The 21,533-nt window shown below is 48.5% G+C and overlaps 1 protein-coding gene across 7 annotated transcripts in view; it reads left to right on the top strand.

Annotated features, from left to right (window-relative positions):
• Positions 1–21,533, top strand: part of PRDM16 (PR/SET domain 16) — a 301,216-nt gene that overhangs the window by 274,824 nt on the left and 4,859 nt on the right. For 5 of the 7 annotated variants that reach the window (XM_085558817.1, XM_085558818.1, XM_085558821.1 and 2 more), the window contains 8 exons: positions 421–1,822; positions 5,304–5,391; positions 9,149–9,318; positions 11,344–11,421; positions 16,615–16,784; positions 17,278–17,452; positions 17,920–18,150; positions 19,471–19,645. In XM_085558817.1, the coding sequence (XP_085414943.1) occupies positions 421–1,822; positions 5,304–5,391; positions 9,149–9,318; positions 11,344–11,421; positions 16,615–16,784; positions 17,278–17,452; positions 17,920–18,150; positions 19,471–19,645 (2,489 nt within the window). The remainder of the gene's footprint in view (positions 1–420; positions 1,823–5,303; positions 5,392–9,148; positions 9,319–11,343; positions 11,422–16,614; positions 16,785–17,277; positions 17,453–17,919; positions 18,151–19,470; positions 19,646–21,533) is intronic. The other 2 variants (XM_021534304.3, XM_085558819.1) reach the window with 2 other exon arrangements.

Consider the following 21,533-nt stretch of genomic DNA (forward strand, 5'->3'; position numbering starts at 1 on the left):
GGCACAGGCTGTCCAGAGAAGCTGTGGCTGTCTGTGGATCCCTGGTAGTCTCCAAGGCCAGGTTGGACAGGGCTTTGAGCAGCCTGGAACAGTGGAAGGGGGTGGGATGAGATGGGCTTTATGCCCTTCCCAACCAAACCATTCTGCGATTCCATGATAATCTTTCCTGAAAATTCCCCCAAACTTTGAGCAGAGGTAGCACACCCCCTCAGATTTCTGTGGATCGAGAGATTCTCCAGGACGAGCTTCATCCAAAGGGAAAGGCGGTGATGTTCCACTGCTCTCTCCTCTCCTGCCCTCGGGGAAGGGAGATCCCAGGGCAGCGGTGTGGGGGCGGGCTGGTGGATCCCAGGGCTGATCCCTGCTGTTTTCCTGTTAATTTCATATGGCTTTTGTTGTTGGTTCCTGTTGACGCTTTAGGTGAGGTCTGTCACAAATCCTACACGCAGTTCTCCAACCTGTGCCGCCACAAGCGGATGCACGCGGACTGCCGCACCCAGATCAAGTGCAAGGACTGCGGGCAGATGTTCAGCACTACCTCCTCCCTCAACAAGCACCGGCGCTTCTGCGAGGGCAAGAACCATTACAGCCCCACCGGCATCTTCGCCCCCGGCCTCCCCCTCACGCCCAGCTCCATGATGGACAAATCCAAGCCCTCTCCCAACCTCAACCACGCCAGCCTGGGCTTTAACGAGTATTTCCCGTCCCGCCCGCACCCCGGTGGGATCCCGTTCTCTCCAGCCCCTCCAGCCTTCCCCGCCCTCACCCCGGGATTCCCGGGGATTTTTCCGCCTTCTCTGTACCCCAGGCCCCCCTTGTTGCCACCCACGCAACTGCTCAAAAGTCCCCTCAACCACACTCCGGACGCGAAGCTCCCCAGCCCCCTCGGGAACCCGGCGTTGCCCCTGATCTCCGCAGTGAGCAACAGCAACCAGGCTCCTTCAGGGGAGGAGAAATGTGAAAGCAGCCTGGAAAACTCCTACCTGGAGAAGCTAAAAGCCAGGAACAGTGACATGTCCGATGGCAGTGACTTTGAGGATGTCAATACAACCACGGGCACGGATCTGGACACCACGACTGGCACCGGCTCTGACCTGGACAGTGACGCGGAGAGTGACAGGGACAAAACGAAAGACAAGAGCAAACAAATGGAGACCAAGCCAGATTTTGTCAGCAGCTCGGTGTCTGCCAGTTCCACCAACACCACGAGCGAGATCCCTCTCTTCTATTCTCAGCATTCCTTCTTTCCTCCCCCCGAGGAGCACCTGCTGCCCACCACGGGCGCTGCCAATGACTCTATTAAAGCTATCGCCTCCATCGCAGAGAAGTATTTTGGGCCTGGCTTTATGGGGATGCAGGAGAAAAAGATGGGTTCGCTCCCATATCATTCCATGTTCCCTTTCCAGTTCCTCCCCAATTTCCCTCACTCCCTCTACCCTTTCACGGAGCGGGCCCTCAATCACAACTTGCTGGTCAAGGCAGAACCAAAGTCACCCAGGGACCTCCACAAAGTCGGTGGCACCAGCTCGGAGTCCCCCTTCGATCTCACAACGAAGCCAAAAGAGATTAAGCCAATCCTGCCGCCCCCCAAGGTCCTCCCAGCCCCGTCCTCAGGGGAGGAGCAGCCACTGGATCTGAGCATTGGCAACCGCATCCGAGCCAGCCAGAACGGAGGGAGAGAGCCACGGAAAAACCACATTTATGGGGAGAGGAAGCTGATGGCAAGTGAGGTCTTACCTAAGATTTCCCAGTCCCAGCTGCCTCAGCAGCCTTCCCTGCACTACGCTAAGCCATCGCCCTTTTTCATGGACCCCATCTACAGGTATTAACATACCCTGCCTTAAGCCTTTTCCTAACCAGCTCCTTTTCCAGCTGACAGCACACCCTGAGGCAGGGGAGGTTGGTTGGGAAGAACAGTTGAGTATCTCCTGTTGTTGTCTGTACTTCTCCACACACTGAATTTCCTGAATGGAAAGGCCTGAGTAATTGCAAGGAGCCCTCATAATCAGTGTGTAAAGAACACATCCTTATTTTGATAAAGAAGAAACTTGACCTATTTAAGGACTCTCCCACGAGCCATCGCTAAGATGGCACTTCTGCTGGAGACATTCCAGAGGTTTGATTTGATAAGAATGCAGAGTTCAGATTGCCTTGGAGCCCTGGGCTCTCATGGCTTGGGAATGAGTCAGGAGCCCTGGGAGCCTGGAAATGCAGCTCTCCCACTGACTGACTCCAGGGCCTTTTGTGAGGCACTTCACCTTTCTTTCTCCCTCTCTCCCTTTTCCTTTCTAATGCCTTTTCTTGGGTTTTTTTCCATTCGGAGGAGCTGCTGGTGCAGACCCAACCTGCCGAAACATGTTACTCTTGGAGTAACAAGTACTGTGTAAACACATGGTAGCGTGTTACTACCCAGATCTCTCCCAGATACATTTCTCACAGATTTATCTTTCTTGGGAGATAACAAGGCCTTTCTGGTGTCACTTGAACAGATGGTCCTGAGGAGGGCCTGATGCGTTACGTCAGAATGAGCTGAACATGGAAGGCGTGTGTAGAGCAGGCTGGGTGAAGTTATCCAAATGTCAGCTAAACTTCCAGAAGGAATCAATTCAGGAGGAAGCAAAAAGGGAAGACTTTGGCCTCTTGTTGCTTGAGAGCTTTTTATAAAACCTGTTCCCAAAGGAAAACTATTATAACTTTGTGGTGAGGGTAACAGTAAATTTGTGTTACCCACCTGGGCATTGCCCTTGGGTAAGGTGGACATGGCACATTTGCTATTAGCAAAGCCCAGTGAAAAGATACGTCCTGAACTAGTTTGATTTAGAAATTAACACATCTAAATTAGCTATTACCAGGTCTAAATGCTCCACAGCATCCATCTGGATACATGTGCTTGTCCTGGAGCGCTCCTGGATTCAGTTCATGGAGGTGAATGTTCTGTCCTTGCATTCCTTGTGCCGAATGCCTGGTGGTCCTTGCTGTGCCCAGCCGGCTGGAAGGTTAATGTCTGTTCTCCTGCAGGATCTGCCATGTCCCTGGTGCTGGAAAGCCTCAGAGCCACCGTGGTGTGACGGTGGGATGGGTGCTCGGAGGGCTGCGAGCACCACGACAGCCCAGATGTCACCGCCGGCCGCTGTTGCAGGGCTGATAACTGTGGGAAAAAGTGATGTCAGTGTCTGGCCAGGCCAAGGAGCTGTCGGCTGGGATGAGGATTAGTGAGCCCTCACTGCTGGCTAAATGAGTGTCTCTGGCTCTGCCAGCTCACGGGGGTGATGTGCCCACACCGTGCCATCTGGGGTGGGGACACCTCCCAGCTCAAGAGGTGCCATGTCCTGCCTGACACCCACCGTGGCCATCTCCTCCTGGAGAAATCAGACATGGTGTGAACAGTGTTCGTAAAAAGTACTCCTGGGGGGAAAAAAAAAATCAATAAATGGGATAGAAAGGCAAAAGAATCCTTGTAGGGTCCTTCCACCTCTGGGCATTCTCAGCAGGAATGCTGAAATAACACGGCTTGGAAAAACTGCTGCCAATTAAAACAGCGGCCTCGGGAAAACCGTAAAGGCCCAGAAGACAGATGGAAGTGAAGGATGGGGGCATCGTTCGTTGCATTCCATGGGATGCACATAGTTTTAGTCATGTGTTAAAATAGAAAGTCAGCGGTGGCGTTGCTTGCGAATCAGACTTCTGATGTAATGAGCGAAACAGCCCAGCTTCCAAGTCCCAGCTTGAAAAATATGGAAATATTTTGTTTCTAAACTTCCCTTTATCAGACTCTCTCACATCATTTGGCTCCTTCATTTTTTTCTCCCAAAGGCCACTTAAATCCTTGACATTTTCTCCTGGTGATATAATTTAATGCGGCCAGACAGTCTGAAATGGGGGCAGTTTTTAGCTCAGCCCGTGGGGGTGATGTTCTCAGGCACTGGGCTGAAACGATCTTAATCCTCCAGGCACTGCGGAATTCGGCTCTGACGGGGACGCTGGGACCTTGTGTTTCCATTCCCGGTGCTGGGACATGGCAGAGCTGGGGAAATGCTGCCAATTCACCAGATTTTACGCACATGGAGCAGGCAGGGCTCTCCCCAGATGGCTCTGCTGGGATCAGGGATGTTCCTTTGGGCATTTCAGCAAATCTGGGCTGGTCAGAAGGGCTCAGGGAGCAACTCTTTACTTATTCTTTGGTTTTTCTGGCAACTCAGACCCATAAAAGCATGCACCTTCCAAAGCCCCCTAATTCTGACTGCATTTCCAATCCAGCTCTTCTCTTTCCCTCTACCCAAGAAAAATTAAATGCAGATTAAGCACAGTTCGCTGACTGCACTCGGCAGGGCTCTTCTTTAAACTCTTTGGTAATTTGATCCACACACCAATCAGCTGAAATGCAGCAAAAATAATTTGCTCTCAATTTATGCTAGACTAATGTAGTTGAAATCACTCTTACTCTTGGATTTCTGCTGGTTTAGCTGGATGGACTCAATTCCAACAGTTTAAAGATGCAGCTGTGTTTGTTGGAGTTACTTCCTTAACACTTTTTTTCCTTAGAGGACATCTCAGTTTGTCTTTTTGGTGATTCCACACCCCCGTTTCCCTACAAGTAGAATATTTTGTGGAAGCAAAGCCAATATTTTCAAAAATAGGAGCCTCACTTTAGGGTCATTTCTGCATCTCTAATGCTTAAGCATGAAATATTTGAGTGGGCCAAGGTGATATCAGAAGAACTCAGGTTTCTGAGCCACTTCAGAATTCTCCCACCAATCCCTCACTTTTTAAATCGTTGTCCACATGGGCTTGCCAGAGAAACTCAATGCAAATTATGTCTCAGCTGCGAGGGAGGAAACAAATATGAAACACCTAATGATTTCAGCACGCTTGGGGCTGCCGAGTCTGGCCCAGTGTTAACTCTTCAGATAAATGCAAACTCTCAAACTTTTTTTCCATGCAGAGGCTGCCTGCTGTGGACCCTGGAGCTTCTCCTGCTCAGACAGTTTTGCTCTAAATGCAAGGTTTTCCATGACCTTTCACAATAGCAGAGGTTTATAAACCACTGCAGCAGAGCAGGAGCAAAATGTTTTCTCAGTCATCAGCCTGAAAGCTAAAAATAATACTGCCCAAAGCAGGGGATTCGTGTTCATATTCTTTCCAGCACTTTTTGCGGGGCAATTGTGCATCAGAATCTGTAGTGTCCAGGAGAAGGGGGTGTAAGACGTTTGTGTGAGTAAGAGAATAACTTGTGTGTAAATTCAGCAGAGCGTGGCTGTGTGGGGCTCCCTGTGAGGTATGTAACCCTCTGTGTTGTTGTCCAGCAGGGTGGAGAAGCGGAAGGTGACAGACCCCGTGGGTGCCCTCAAGGAGAAGTACCTGCGACCCTCCCCGCTGCTTTTTCACCCCCAGGTAACAGCAGTGGCACTGCTGATGAAATGCTGGGATGGATCTGGTGCACACTGGGATCACTGGGATCACTGGGATCATTGGGATCAGGCTCCTTCTCATCCAAGGGCCTGACTGGAAACTCCACTGTTTTCCACTAGTTCCTTCCAGAACACATTTAATTCACAGGCTGAGGATGATGGCAGCTGTGCTTTGCTGTTTCCTTTGCATTACCAGAAAAACAGGGATGAGGTCTGGGCAGCTCATAGGCTCTGCCAAACTCCTCTTCCACAGCCCACAGTGCCTGGGTGGTTTTTCCTTTTGGAACACCTTGGGGGTGTCATTTGCAGTGGTACAAGGTGGAGAAGGACTGCCCAGCCCCAAGGCAGCAGCATTCCTGAATTTCCCACATCAGGAGGAGTGTGTGGAAGTGCCGGGCAGTGGGTTCAGCTGTGCGTGTGACAGTCCCCAGCTATCCCCATCCCTCCTGCGGCGCCCAGGCTGGGATCCCAGCTCCGTGCTCCTCATTGTGCTCTCCTTTATATTCACAAGCATTGTTCTGCCCTGATAATGTTTCCCACCTTAGATAAATAACTCGCAGGTTTGTGAAATCTGGGTCCTGGTTGCTTTCACAGCTAAACTTAGTTCCCGCATTGTTTCGCACCAGCCTCAGAGTTTGGTTAATAACTTCCCCCGATTTTTCCTTCATCCAGGCTGGATAATGGTGACAGGCTGGCCAGGAACATCCTGTGTTTGTGTGACTTAGAATAGTGGGGATATCTGCCTGTAAAGAATCTGATAGCAGGGAGGAGCCAGCGTGGCAAAGCAACCCAAGGAGACGATGAGAAACATTCAGACCCCAAGCAGGAGCAAGCTCTGGGTGGAAGGTTGTTGACATTGTTCCTGAAATCCTGACCACGTCCTCTTCCCATGGCAGTGAAAAGATCTGGAAGGTCTGGTTATCTCTAACAGCTTGTCACACAGAATAGCCTCAAATTCACAATCACTCCAGCCCAAAGCTTCCTGATAACTGATTTTTAATAATGATTTTTAATAAGGCGGGCGCTGGGTTCAGATCACTTGATCTGGAGAGGCGCCGTTCCCATGCTGCAGTCAGTCAGGTATTTCAGACACAGCAGAGGAACACGGGGCATTTGTTCCAGAAATGGGAGATTTGTACCACCAGATCCCCTTCCAGTATTATCACAGAATCTCCAGTATTATGGAATCACGGAATATCCTGAGCTGGATCATCCAGTCCAAACTGTGCCCTGCAGAGGACACCCCAAAAATCCCACCCTGTGTCTGACAGCCCTGGCAGCCTTGAGGCTGTGACCATTCCCTGAATCCAGCATTGCTAAGAATTCTGGATCCTGGATCTTCTCCTAAGAAATCACATTTTCAAGGTTCCTGCTTCTGCTTTCTTCATTAGGACCAACGTTCCTGTGCCTGGTCAGTCAGAGTCACGTTCTACCCAGGCTTTCCTCACTCCAAACACGAGTCTGGTCTCAGCCTTTTCCTCTGTGACTAATCCCCAGCTCTCTCAGAGTGCCCTCACCGGGATGTGCTGAAGCCAGAAGATGTGATAAAAGCATTCAGGAGATGTTTCTTCTCTCAAAATGAATTTCAGGCAGCTCTTATTTCTTAGCCAGTCACTGGCAGAAGTTCCTTTGCTCCTTGGGAGTTTTCATACATTGTCTATTCCAAATGAAACTCTGGACAACATAAATAACCAGTGTAACTTTTTGATAACTTAATGGAAAGCCTTTCCTCACCTGTTAAGTTTCTTTTCTTCCCCATTTCTGTTTTATTATAACCAGGCAGTTGTTCCCTAAATAGCAAAGTGCCTTTGCCACTGGAGAGGCCGTGGCCAGTGTTTAGAATTTTAAAACCAGCCTACGGCTCTCAAGCTAGCAAATATCTCTGACTAAGTGCCTAAAGAACAGGGCACAACAAAGGAGAGCTCCAGGTACCTGGGCGAAGGGCTGTGAGCTCGGCTCTGAAAGGTCCAGAGAGCTTTTTAACGTGATGGTTTTGTTGCATGACTGGCAGCTGGGGCAGAGCTGGTGCTGTAAATGATCAAGTAACCTTTTCAAGTGGCTGGTGCTAAGTATTACTTACTATTTATCATGGGCTGGGAGCCTCCAGCTAAGGGGCTGTGGATCTATTATAGGGAAATGGGGGTTACTACTCCTCTTTTTTTACAGCTTATGAATGCTTGTCAGCCCTCACAATGTCTTCAGGGGTGATTAAGACAACTTTTTTTTCATAGCCGTATATTTTCAAACAATATCTTGGCTCTCTTCCCCCTCTGCCCCCCCTCCCTTCTAAAGCCCAGTTTAATAAAGTGTAAACGTGCAAAAGGTCAGCCCTTCCTGTACAATCGAGCATCTCGGGGTGATGTATGGCTTCCTACAGCCTTCCGCTCCTCGCTGCCGCCCCGGCTGCCTCCGCAGCTCCCGCCTGTCCCGGTGATGTCAGCACAGCCAGGAGGCAGCTTTATTGCTGCCCTGTTTGTGTTATCCCTCTCCTCTGCCCCTGCTATCTCCGGAGCTCTCAGGAGTGCACGGAGCTGGACCCGGAGAAGTCGGCGTCATCCTCGGAGCGCCTTGCTCTCTTGGACTTGGGTTTCCTGTTGCACTGTAATGAAAGCAAAAGAGCTGTTCTTTACGCAGGACTTTTATGCAGGTCCATTTTTTCCCTTTTTTGCACATTGCTCAGCTTCATTCTTTCCTTTTCTGCTTCCCCCTTCTCCTGTATCTCCTTTTCTCCCTCTTTCTGGTGTGGTGTTTAATCTCATGTCTGTGAGAGCAAGTCCAAGTCATACAAACTAAATCTGATCAAGCATCCTGGGACATTCTCCTTGGTGTCTGAGCTCCAGGCCTTCATGCCAGCTGCTCCCACCCCAAAGGGATGTGTAGGTGTTGCCTCGCCTGATTGTAACTGACCCAGCCACTGCTCATATCCAGGGGTTTGGCTGGAGCTCCCTTTCACTCCAGGGAACTCAGCCATCTCCCACCCATCCTCCCATCACCTTTAGGAGCTGCTGAATTTTCCTACCCATAATTAAAGCATTGGCCTCTTCACCAAGCTCCCTGTGGGCCTACTCCATCCTGAACCTGATCCCAACTCCTCCTCTTCCCAGCTGCTCCCTCTTCACCCCTTTCACCTGTCCTGTCCTGTCCTGTCCTGTCCTGTCCTCTCCTCTCCTCTCCTCTCCTCTCCTCTCCTCTCCTCTCCTCTCCTCTCCTCTCCTCTCCTCTCCTCTCCTCTCCTCTCCTCTCCTCTCCTCTCCTCTCCTCTCCTCTCCTCTCCTCTCCTCTCCTCTCCATCACACATCCTTCCAAGACCCCAGGATGTTTCAGGAGACCTCCCAGGACTTTGTTTTGGGCTTGGGTACTGAGTCCTACCTCAGGCATCTGACCATGTTAGTTTCTGTGTTTTCCCAGTAAAAATGGATGTCTCAGGTGTATTCTGAGATAATTTGTGATCCAAAGTGCTGAAAGCGAGCACATGCACACTGCAGAAAGTGATTGAGTGCTCATTTCTGGGACCTAAATGCCTGGCTTTGCCAGTTGTGCCTTTCCTGCTTTCTCCATGACCAATACACTACTCCAGTCTTTCCTGGCTGGATTCAGTGGCTCCATTTCCCACTGTGCCTCCAACTTCCAAGAGAGCCAACACCAGCAGGAGGCTTTGCCCGACAAAAACCGGTGTTTCGTGCGTCAGATCTTGCCCTTCCCAGGGATTTTTCTGAGGAGCTATCTCCTTGTCCTTGCAGATGTCGGCCATCGAGACGATGACGGAGAAACTGGAGAGCTTTGCAGCCATGAAGGCCGACTCTGGCTCTTCCCTGCAGCCCCTTCCCCACCACCCCTTCAACTTCCGATCGCCGCCGCCCACGCTCTCCGACCCCATCCTGCGCAAGGGCAAGGAGCGCTACACCTGCAGGTGAGCCGGGCGTCCCACAGCACCCACACTGAGCCCCAGGGCGTGGAAACATCCCGGGATGTGCAAATACCCCGGGATGTGCCACCCCAGCTGGGCAGCTGCACTGGGCACCAGGGCGGAGCGGAGCAGCCGCACACCGACATCTCCGCCAGGAGGGAAAACAAGGAGCGGTGGAATTAGAGCAGAGCAGGGATGACTAATTCCCTCGGAAATAGCTTGTTTTGTCTGGTAGGAAATCAGCATCTTCTGTTTGCTTTGTAATTGTTAATAACCCTGGGAGCAGATCTGGAGATTCTCAAGCAAACCCAACTCCCCGGGCCAAGTCTCTGGCGTGCGGTGGCGAACGCCGCCAATCCCAATGCCAGTCCCGGCTATATCCAACCTCAGCTATGGAAAAAGGATTGAATTTTAAAAAATGGCATGCAGGAAACAACTTTTTCAAACTGTTCTATCCACAGAACTCGTCACGTACCCATCCAGCTCCAAATTGGAGCAGATCAAGGGTGTTTAGTAATAAACCTCTGTCTGCTGTCGCAGTTTCTCCCCAAGGTTCTCTTGGTGGCTCCTGCTGAGGGGATTTTTTTTTTTGGGTGCAGAAAGTGGGTACAAACTTTAGCTGATGTGTCTCTTATGTTCAACTTTGACACAAGAGCTGCGGGCTCAGATTTCAGTTGAGTATTTGGAAATTTGAGGTTTCTACTTACAAAAGGGACTAAACTTAAATTTTAGATGCACACTCACAAGTTAACATTTGGATTTCCATTGCTGGGGAGCACTCACATTAACTGTTCATCTTCAGGACAGCTGAAGGTCTCTGAAATAAGGAAAGTCTCTCATGGCTTCCTCCTACAATAGGTTTCATAGTCACAGAGTGCAGCTCCTCCTCCTTAGGTTTTTATTTCCCAATTAGTGTTTTTATTTATACCTTTTTGATTTTACTGTGAACTGGATTTATAGTGGAACACAATTCCTTCCTTTATTAATTTCCTACGGCTGCATTTCCTTGCTCTAAGCAGCTGTCAGCCTCCTAACCCACAGCACGGTGCTGCAGCCTTTATCCAGAGAAAATTCTGCGAATTCCAAGGATGAAAGAGCAGATTCCGTTTGATGAGCACATCAACAGGGCTATAAAGGAGATGCAGAAACATCTCAAGTGCCAATCTGCCCAGGCAGTGATTAAACCCTCTGTACCCTGATGCAGGAATGCCGTGGTTAAACCCTGCCTTCAAGTGCCATGTCCACACTTCCTTTGAACACTTCCAGGGATAGTGACTCCAGCCCCTCCCTGGGTATCCCATTCCAAAGTCTGGCAAGCCTTTCTGTGAAAAAAATTCCCCAGTATCCAATCTAAACCTCCTCTGGTGCAACTTGAGGCTGTTTCCTATTGTCCTGTCCCTCATTCCGTGGGAGCAGAGCCCGACCCCACCTGGCTGCACCTTTCTCTTAGGGAGTTGTAGGAGTGAGAAGGTTCTTCCTGAGCTTCCTTTTCTCCAGGCTGAGCCCTCCCAGCTCCCTCAGCTGCTCCTGCCTCTCCGTAGCCCTGTGACCCTGGGGTGGGAGATTTGTCCTCCTCAGATGTGAGCACATGAAGGGATTTTGGGAGCAGTGTCAGAATGAGGGGTGCACGTGGTGCTGTGGCATCTTTCATGGTTCCATTTCCCCAAAGTACCCAGTCTTATTTGCAAGGCCATCCTTCCAAACTTGTTTCTGGTTCTATTTCTCTCTCAGCAATGTCTGTCCTATCCCAGGGCATTTCTCAATCAGCATTTCTTATCTCAAGGTTTGCACACAGATGTGTGAGCCTTCTGCCAGGCTTGGAGAATTCCCTTCCAATCCATTTCCCACAGCATCCCTGGGCTCTCCTGATGGATTCCTTTGGTTCTCCTGATGGTTTCCTCTGGTTCTCCTGATGGTTTCCTTTGGTTCTCCTGATGGTTTCCTTTGGTTCTCCTGATGGATTCCTTTGGTTCTCCTGATGGTTTCCTTTGGTTCTCCTGATGGTTTCCTTTGGCTCTCCCTGTCCAGGTACTGTGGCAAGATCTTCCCACGCTCAGCCAACCTGACGAGGCATCTGCGGACACACACTGGGGAGCAGCCTTACAGGTGATGTTGTCCCCCATAAAAAACCCTCTCCCAAACACTCCTCACTCACCACTCTGGTATTTCCCCCCCCTCTATAAAGCTGTGCCAGCAGAATACCACAGGCCTGGAGCATTACACAGAGTGATTCATAGGGTTGTATATTATGTGTACCAGCCAAAAATAATCAGGCTTGGCAGCTCGAAGATAGACACTTAACTTATATTTAGATGTATGCTGGCAAATGAGGGCTCTGATTTGCAGTGTTGTTTCACACTCACGTTAACCATTCATCTCAAGGACAGCTGAAGGTGCTGAATGGCTCTGAAATTCGGGCTGGTTTGAAGGGCTTGCCAGGACCTTCACTGCTGGGGCTGCCTGGGCTTTTTGCTGTTTTTTTTTTCTTTTCTTAATGCACATCAGAGGTGACTGGAGTAGGGGATCAAAAAAAACAAAGGCAAGAAAAGAACATGTAGATTTACCTTAAAACTGAACTTTGGTAGTCTCTGAGCTTAAATCACGGAGTTTAAAAGGAGAGCAGGGAGGGAGGATTCACACAGAGTCTCACACATTTGTGACTGTTTAAGGTAAAAGGCTGAGCTATTTTTTGTTAACTGGGGACAAGGTGATGTGATTTTGATGATTCAGTCTGCACAAGGACTGCGTCCCAGCCCAGTGGCTTCTGTGGCTCCTGCCCAAGTCAGGGCTTTAAATCTGAATAAAACTCACAAGAAAATATATGTAATATGTGTGCCTAGGCATATAAATAACTATTTCTCATGGAAATCTTTCCCCCCAGCATTTTCTCCCAGCGAGTTACAAGCAGTTTTAAATAACTTGGGGGGAAAAATTGCCTTTTTTGTTAGAATGAAGTCCAGAAATGAGCAAACCTGAAGGAATGATGAATCGAGAGCTCGCTGCAAATCAAGCCTTGTGCTTGCCATGATGTGAGGGAGTGTTTTGCAGGTTGTCAAACAATGGTAACAATTCCATTTCATTTTGGGTAGCTGATATTGCAGCCTTTCATACACAGACATAAGTTCACAACAAAGCAAATGGAGCAGTTATTAAATAAAGAGAAACACAAATTTATGAGCAGCAAAAGGCCATGTGGTCAAATGCATCACATTTTTATGCTCAGTTTAATCTAAGAATTGACTCTCCCACATTGTAATCCCTGCTAGGCTGAGAATCACGTTTACTTTCCATCCAGCATTTTTAGTGTAGGCATTAAGAAAATTAAAAATACACCAAAACCACCCCCCAAAGCAGACATATATTTGGGATTATATCCCTGCTGTGATGTTTGGGGTTGTGTTATTTGATATGCCTGAACGGGCCCTGTGTGTTCCCTGTCCACTGCAACACTCACTCCTGATTATTCCGAGATCCTTAGTTCAGTTTTCTTCCAAAAAAGGAGACTTGCAACTTAACAAAGGTTAGGAAAATAAAGATTTATTTGATCTGGTCTTCTCCCAGCAAATAGCCTGTGTGGGTTTTTTAGAGGTCTGACTCCTGGACAATGTTGCATTCTAACAGCACTCCAGAGAGCCGGGGCTGCGTTTGCAGACGAGCTTTAATTATCATTGATTTGCTTTTCCTCTCAGAGAGCTGAGATTTGCAGCTTTGGCAGCCAGACTTGTTTTGAAAGCTTGGTTTTTAAGTGCTGACTTCAGGCAGGTAAAAGGAGGTTGCTGACCTCTCAGTGTTTCACTGTTGTCTCCTTTGCAACTTTGTTTTTGATTGTTTAATTATTTTTTTCACCCTATATAAAAATATTTTTATATACAATAATTTCAGTATTAATTCAAATATTAATTGCTATGTTCTTAAAGACAACAGGCTAGAAAATAAAGTGGTTTGGGTTTGATTTCTGATGGTCACTGATTAAGTTTTTTGGAGTTTGTTGGGGGGAGAACTATGAAGTCACTCAAATTTCTTCAGTGTCTAATTATGTATAAAGTAGTGATTATTAGCACATGAGCAATAGTGAGGTAGATTCTTTTTATAAAGAGAAAATAAAACATCTTTTCTGAAGAGTGAGAAATACCTGGTGATGCACTTCCTGAAAATCAAATTATTTGAAAACATTCAAAGCCCCTGTGCCCTAGAGTGAAATTCAGCATGTTTCTTTTCACTCCTTTTTTTTTTTTTTTTTTTTTTTTCTGCACCAAACCTGAAATTCTGGACTGTGTATTTCAGAATTCAGAATAAAAAGGCCCCTGGAGCCTTTGTGTCCTATTATCTGCATTAAGCTGGAACTCACAGCCAACAGCTGACATCTACCATGTCATTTAAATTGCACATAGTTCAATAAATATTGAAAACATTTCTCATTTTTCTGGTTTTCAAAATGCAGCCTGAGCTCACCCCTGCTAAAAACGCGCTTGAAGCTGAGGAGTCACTCAGAGGGGGACCTGCTGTCCATGTGGTTTTTGGGTTTTTCCTGCAATTCTGCCTCTCCAGCTCACACCGATCAGTGCAAAACTCCGTGAGAGGGACTCGGGAAATCCTCCCACATCCCCAGGGTTTGCTCCCTGCTTTGTCCCGGGTTGTCCCGGGTACCCGAGCTCCTCCAGCTCCCAGGATTTCCGTCAGAGCTCCGCAGCTCCAGCCCTGGCTCCTTCCTTGCTGTCCCTCCCTCCCACTTCGGATGTTTTCATCCCTTTAGGCTGATAAGGGAAAAGATTTGTCGGGCTGTTTGCAAAGCAAACACCACAGCCTTTGAGTTTTATTCTTCCCCTTTCCCTGAATTTCAGCTGGTTCCTCTGCCTGGGCCATTTATTTAGATGAAAAGCAGCAGAGCTCCCAGCACCGACCCCTCTGGGACCACAAATAACGCTGGACATCTCCCTCATCCCTTCCCAGTGCCCCTCTGGTTCCTATTTTTTCTTTTAACAAGCTCTTTATCCCTCCCCATTCTCGACCCTGGATTCACATAGCTCATGGTCAGGGCGAGGACCTGTCACAGGGAACGTTTCAAAGGCTTCCTGAACATCTAAATAAATGGATTTGGAGGAGGCCAGGTCATTCCTGCCTTGAGTTGCCTTTAAATGTCTGGAGCTGTTCCTGGGGGGGGGTGGCAGGGACAGCCAGGCTGGGAACATGGATTATCCTGATGCCCACTGTGCCAGGTATCCCCTGTGCCAGGCACTGGGACACACAAAAAAAAGGGTTTTATAGGAGCTGGTGAGGGAGAGAAAACCCCTGGCATCATCAAGGATGAGAAGGGAGCTCCTGGTCTAAGCTGGACAAAACCACTCACGAAAATCCCATGGAATAGCAGGAATATTGGGATATTGGCAGGTTTGGATATTGCATCTTGCTGGAGTGCTGAACAGGAATCTGAGAGCAAATTCCTTGGTGCTGGAAATCCGTGTTTAACTCTCCGTACAGATTGTTCTTGATAAATCTCCGTGTGATTGTTCTTGCTGATGTTCAAATAACTTCTTGTTTTCTAGAGCTATTTGGGGTGTTTTGGGGGAAAAAAAAAAAAAAAAGGAAAACTAAATACTTTAGGAGTCTGGAAATGCTGTGGTTTACAATTTTTGGTTAATCCTAATAAAGGCCCATTATTTTAAATATCTTTATTCTTGTTGGAGATTTAGCAGTAGGAAATTTGGAGGTGGACATGGAATCCATAAACATTCAGCGAGAGAGAGTGTTTCATAAATGTATCCCCGCTTTTTCCAAAAATAATATCGATTTCTTTTTAGAGACCGAATAAAAATCACAGCTGGAGCACATCTGGAAGTGGGGTGTGTGTGTCTCACAGCAGGGATCTTTTCCACTCGCTGTTGAACCTGTTGTGTCTGTAGAGAAGAATCCCATGTCCTCTGTGTCCAGGGACATCCAGCTCCATCCCTGAGTGAGGCAGGCATGGGGCGAGTCTGTGCACATCAGGAGCTGCTGATATTCCCAAAATCTCCATCTCCGTGTCCTGGAGTGCTGGGGAGGCTCTGGCACAGGCTGCCCCATCCCTGGGAGTGCCCAAGGCCACGCTGGACAGGGCTTGGAGCACCTTGGGACAGTGGAAGGTGGCCCTGCCCACAGCAAGGGTGGCACTGGAGGGGGTTTGGAGTCCCAAAACCATTCTGGAATTCCAGGATTCCCATGGAAGAGTAGCTCAGCTCCGTGGGGCAGATGTTGGCATGGATTTATTCTGGGATTACGAGGGCTCGGGAAGAGTTGGAATTTTGGGAGCGTCCAGGATTTGCGGAGCTCTGCAGCAGAGACAGGTTCTGCTGCTGGTGGGTTTTGGGAGCAGAGCCGTGGGGGAGCAGCCTTGCTGAGGTACAAGTGTTTAAAGGGAGATGGAACGAGGGATTCGGCGGATTCGGGCAGGATTGAGGCTTTCAGGAGTTTTAGACACAAACTCTCCACCGCAGCTCGGAGCTGCCACCTTCAGTCCATCAGCCTTCACACCACCACCCGGAGCAATTCCCATTTATTTGGAGGTCTCTCAACCCAAAAAGGGGGGTGATGGCTTTGAACAAGCCCCCAGACCCTCTGCCGTGGGTCCTGCAGAGACTGAGCTCAGAGAGGGAGCGTCTCTTCACTCCCCTGAACGTCCTGGCTTGGCTCCTTGAATTCCAGCTTTTCATCACAAACCAGATATTCACTCCTCGGAGTAAATCTTACTCTGTTTTGCTATAAGAATAGTTATAATTGCCTTTAAAGCCATGCTGGGATGTCCAGCACCACAAGGAATTTCACAAATAAAGCCAGAATTTTCTGTGTGTCCAGCTAACTGTCACGCAGGGATTTGCCAGTTAATAACTATTTTATACATTTCACCTCCCTTCTTCCTTTTTCTGTCTTCCTTGTCCTCCCTCCTCAGACATATTTCACCTGATTCCTCTCAAAAAAAAAAGTGGAAGGAATAAATCCACCTCTCATTCCTACATCCATGCATGGAAAAGTAATTATTTTGTTTCAAATTCTTATTTGTTTGGACGACTCACTTCCTAATTAATCCTAATCCTTTCTTTGTGCTCCTTGAGTAACAATAAAATCAGATTTGTCTGGGATGATTAATGCTTTCTGCTTCCTTCAGCTGAGTAAAGATTTATAGACCGACATTTCCTGGGGTTTTGATAGCCAGATTTTTCTCTTTTTTTTTTTTTTTTTTTTTTGTTGTTGTTTGGTTTTTTGTTTCTTTTTTTTTTTTTTTTTCCCCTCACACTGCACCCTTTGGCATCTGCTGTTGTTTTGCAGGTGTAAATACTGTGACAGGTCATTCAGCATTTCCTCCAACCTGCAGCGGCACGTCAGGAACATCCACAACAAGGAGAAGCCATTCAAGTGCCACCTGTGCAACAGGTGCTTCGGGCAGCAGACCAACCTCGACAGGCACCTCAAGAAGCACGAGCACGAGAACGTTCCAGGTGGGGAAACCCTCTGGGACCACTGGAGAGAGCAGACTCCATGGCCTTGCCCTTGGGAAGCCTCCTTGGAATGCACTCCCCCCCTCAGGATGAGTTTTTAGGGTTGTTCGTAGGGTTTTTTGGGAAGTTCAAGAAGATAAATAGGTTTTGTTTTAACATAAAATAATGAAAGGGAGGAATTGCTGTGATGAAGCCAAGGAAGTGATTTCCTAGCATGCATAAAAAAAGTGTATTATGGAAAAGATGTATGCAAACAGCTCTGCAATGGTTGTTAAATTGTGTGTATTGTCCATAAGTGCTAAATATCACCTGCATTTTGGCCTGGAAAACACAAGCTTCCTTTGGGATCTTTGCTCCATGACTTTCCTCCTGAGTATTAAATCATCAATATAAAGTGAGAGGGCTGCTGAGAACATTCTTGCTTTCTGTTTCCTCACAACCTTGGCCTTGCCAACACCTGATGGAATCTCCTGTTGTCTCTCCTGCCCCACAGTGAGCCAGCACTCCGGAGTCATCACCAACCACCTCGGGACCAGCGCCTCTTCCCCCACCTCGGAATCAGACAACCATGCACTTTTAGATGAAAAAGAGGATTCCTATTTCTCAGAAATCAGAAATTTTATTGCCAATAGCGAGATGAATCAAGCGTCGGCTTTAGCAGATAAAAGGTAGGCAAGGAAATAAAATTATCTGCAGAGTAATACAAGAGGGAATTCAGGCTGGATGGTGGAAGCTTCCTCTTGCTGTTTGCTTGAAGGGAAATTGTTGGAGGACAGACCCCAGAGAAGGAGGAAGGCTGCTTGTCTCACAAATGTTAATTTTAAGAGATGAAAAAAACAGCATTTAAATTAATTTTTGTAGTTCAAAAAGCTTTGGGGTTGGTGCATTCTCAACATGCGTATTGGCCCTTAGGAACAGTGAAGGGTAATTTTTAAATGCCTGAAGCACATTGGTTTTCTTCTTTGTTACGTTTTAAATAATATGTACGTGCATATAAATGTGTTTATTTCTGTGTATATAACATTATCAAAATCTTGTATTCCAGTGGGAATACATGACTTAAACATTTCCCATCTTTTTTTTCCCCTTTTCTTTCTTCTTCTCCTCCTGCTTGCCCTCCAACACAACATTTCAGGCCAGAAATCCAGGATATTGACGGCAATTCCCAGTGCCACGGGTTGGCGAACGAGAAGGCAGAAGATGTGGACGATGAGGACGAAGAACTGGAAGAGGAAGACGATGACAGCCTGACCGGGAAGTCGCAGGACGAGACGGCGTCGCCCGCGGCGGAGCCCCGGGGAGCGTTCGAGGACGAGGAGGATGAGGAGCCCACATCTCTCACCATGAGCTTTGAGCACAGCCGAAGGTGAGGGGGCCGTTCCCGGGGGCTCAGCGCCCTGCCCGTGCCCGCGGTGCATGGTGAGTGCCCTGGGGTTGTTCTCCAAGCCGTGCCATGCCTCCGGTTGGACCCAAACGCTCACTCCAGATTCCATTTCACCCTGGGGCGGGGGACACCGGACAAGTGGACTGCAAGGAGAGGCTGGAATGATATCCAAGGCTTGAGGAGTCTGGAGCAGGGGAACAGACACCAAAAACCCGGAGTTTTCAGGGTACCACAGCTCAGCATTTGTTGTTTTTCTCTCCAAAACTCTGGTCAGGGCAAGGGAAGAGAGAGGCGTCTGTGCAATGCTGGTGCTGCTATGGCCCTTTGAGCTGGAGCAAAATATTCCTGGCAAAAGGAATATTTTGGAGGAAAAAGGAAAATATTCTGGCAAAAAGGGGATTCTGCCTCTCTGCCCTGCCCAGGTGAGGCCCCACCTGCAGAGCTGCCTCCAGCCCTGGGGTCCCAGCACAGGGAGGACCTGGAGCTCCTGCAGAGTCCAGAGGAGGCCCCAGGATGATCAGAGGGATGGAGCAGCTCTGCTGGGAGGAAAGCCTGAGGGAACTGGGATTGCTCAGCCTGCAGGAGAGGAGGCTCCAAGGTGACCTTCCAGTGCCTGAAGGAAGCTACTGGAAATATAGAGGGAGACTCTTTCCAAGGGCCTGGAGTGACAGGACAAGGAGGAGTGGATTTAAACTGAAAGAGGAGAGATGTAGATTTGATCTTCAAGGAAAATCCTTCTCTGTGAGGGTGGTGAGGCCCTGGCACGGGCTGCCCAGAGAAGCTGTGGCTGCCTCATCCCTGCAAGTGTCCAAGGCCAGGTTGGACAGGGCTTGGAGCACCATGGGACAGCCCATGGCAGAGGGTGAAATGAGACACTCTTTAAGGTCCCTCCCAACCCAAACCAGATTCCATTGTTCTATAAAAAGTGAAGGATTTTTTCCCCCCAAGGTCAAGCCATGTGTGAACACCTTCAAAATGAAAGATTGCTGCACACAGCCCAGGCTCAGCTCTCTTTTTGCTGCATCCTGCCCCAATTTCTGGGGGTATTCACAGCACAAGTCATAAAACATCAAATGATGCCTTGCCCAGCTTAAAAACACCGCTGGCTTGGTGAGGCAGAACCTCAGACAGAACCTGCTGCTCGTTGCTTTCCACTTCTTCCTCACTCCTGCCATCCCATGCCGTGTCTGTGTGTCCGTCTGTCCGTCCCTTCACGCATGTGGCTGGCGAGCCCCCGTGGGTGGTGCATGCAGGCTGTGGGCCAGACGAGCTAACACAGGTCACCCCTGGTCATTGGTACAGGTGTATTGAGGAGGACGAAGCCGGCCTGTTAGATTTGGAGCAGATGCCGAATTTTGGGAAGGGGCTGGATCTCCGCAAAGCAGCCGAGGAAGCATTTGAAGTTAAAGATGTGTTTAATTCCACCTTAGACTCTGAGGCAATAAAACAGACTCTGTACAGGCAGGCTAAAAACCAGGTGGGTATATCCAGAACGTTTTCTTAGCTTGCCACCAGTGTGTACAGCAGGAATAGGCAGCAGCTGGCCTCCTCCAGCCAAGGGTTATTTTCCCTTTCTAGTGGGTTATTTTCCCCTTCCAGAAGGTTATTCTGGCTTTCCAGCAGGAATTCTAGCACACACATGAATGTATCTTGTTGCAACTAAATTAAAATAGAAGAGGAAGGGAGTGGGCATCACCTTTAGATGGATTTCTCTCAGCCTGTGCAGTGAGAGAGAGGCATTTGTGTGTTTTTATCTGTTTGTATACATGTTTTTATAACTCCTTATTTTTTTACACTTTGGGGTGTCTCTTCTGTTGGTAACCACTGAGGTTTGGTCTGCAGAAACAGCAACAAAGGGCCCTTGGGTTTGATAAAAGAGGTGTGAAAGACAATGATACATCCAGGACTTGCAAGCCAGCATGTCTAGAGGGTATCCTTGTTTATCTCCTTAATTTCTAAAAGTGAACCAGAAAATGGAAAAGAAAAATCCCAACCCTGTGAGCCAGACCAGTTTCGACCCACCACAACCATCAGAATGGCATCTCAGAAATACTGGAGTTCTGAGAGAAATCTGGAGGTTTGGGGCAGGTCTGTGTGTGCTTTCTGCTTTTTCATTTGCCAAAATACCCAGTCTGGGTTAATGGAGTTGATCTCTTGATCCCTCCACGAGGATCCTCACAGAAAAACTGTTCAGTGAACTTACCTCAGCAGGCTGGGCTGGAGAGAGGACACTCAGCCCATGCTGGGGGATGAGTTCAGCTCTCACCTCAAGGGCCCTTTCTGACCCTAAAGCAACAGAATTTATCCCAAAATCTATTTCAGATGTCCAGCAGAGCAGTAGCTTAGTGCAGCCACCATGCAGAACATGATTTTTAAATTAGAATCATCCAAAACTTGGGAAATTTTTTTCCTCCTTCATAGTGTGTGCCAGTAGTGAGGCTGGCGAGGGGCTGCTGGAAGAGAGAGCACAGCAGTTTTTTGGGGTGACACCCATTTAAACACAAGCCACTTGCCTGACTCTTCCCTGTGTCCTGTCACTAACATCCCAAATGCACTAACTCTTTGGGAACAGCTTGCTCTTTTCCGATGCACCACCCTGGTACAGCCTGTGCTTGGATGGGGGAAGGTATTTTTGGTTTTTGACCCTGTTTTTCACTTGAATCACAATAAGCAAGTTAAATAATTTGACCCATCTTTTGGCAGGTAATATAAAGCCTTTGTGTGAGTCCTTTGGCTTAGTTTTAAGAAATTTTAGAAGTGTGTGTGTCCACAAAACCACAAAACTCTATCTCTTCCCTGGGCCAGGGGGGTGGGGAGGGTGGGGACCATGTTCTCCTCTTTTTCAGGTGACAATGACATTGGTTTTCCCCTCTGCTGTGTGAGGTTCTCATCTGCCTAAGCCCTCAGATCACTTGTGTGGGCTGAGAAAAGGCACAGAGAGATGTGTGGGTCAAATCCTGTGTCCTGGTGGGGGACAGCAGCCCAGGTTACAAGGAACCAGCAGTTTGTTAGAGGACAAACAAGTCTGGCTGCATTTCTCTCAGCAGACACCTTTAAGGGTCTCACTGCAGCACTAAACCCACCCTGACCACACTGTTGATGCCCGTGAGAGTTCCACATCCCCAAATATCCACACTGGCATCGCCAGTGAGGCCATGCCAGGCATTGAGTCAGGATGAGCAGCTGCTCACCACTTCCCACTGGGCACTGCTGCCCCATTCCCAGGGCACTGCTGCCCCAGCCCAGCCTCGCTGATGCCTGGGGATGTGATTTTTTTAATAACAATTTCCAGTAAGAGCTGCTTTCCCCTGGGAGCAGAGCCTGGAATCATGTAGAGGTTTGTGAGTGAGCACAGGCAGTGCAGG

The sequence above is a fragment of the Lonchura striata genome, chromosome 21 (assembly GCF_050655825.1).
Source record: "Lonchura striata isolate lonStrDom1 chromosome 21, ASM5065582v1, whole genome shotgun sequence".
NCBI lineage: Eukaryota > Metazoa > Chordata > Aves > Passeriformes > Estrildidae > Lonchura > Lonchura striata.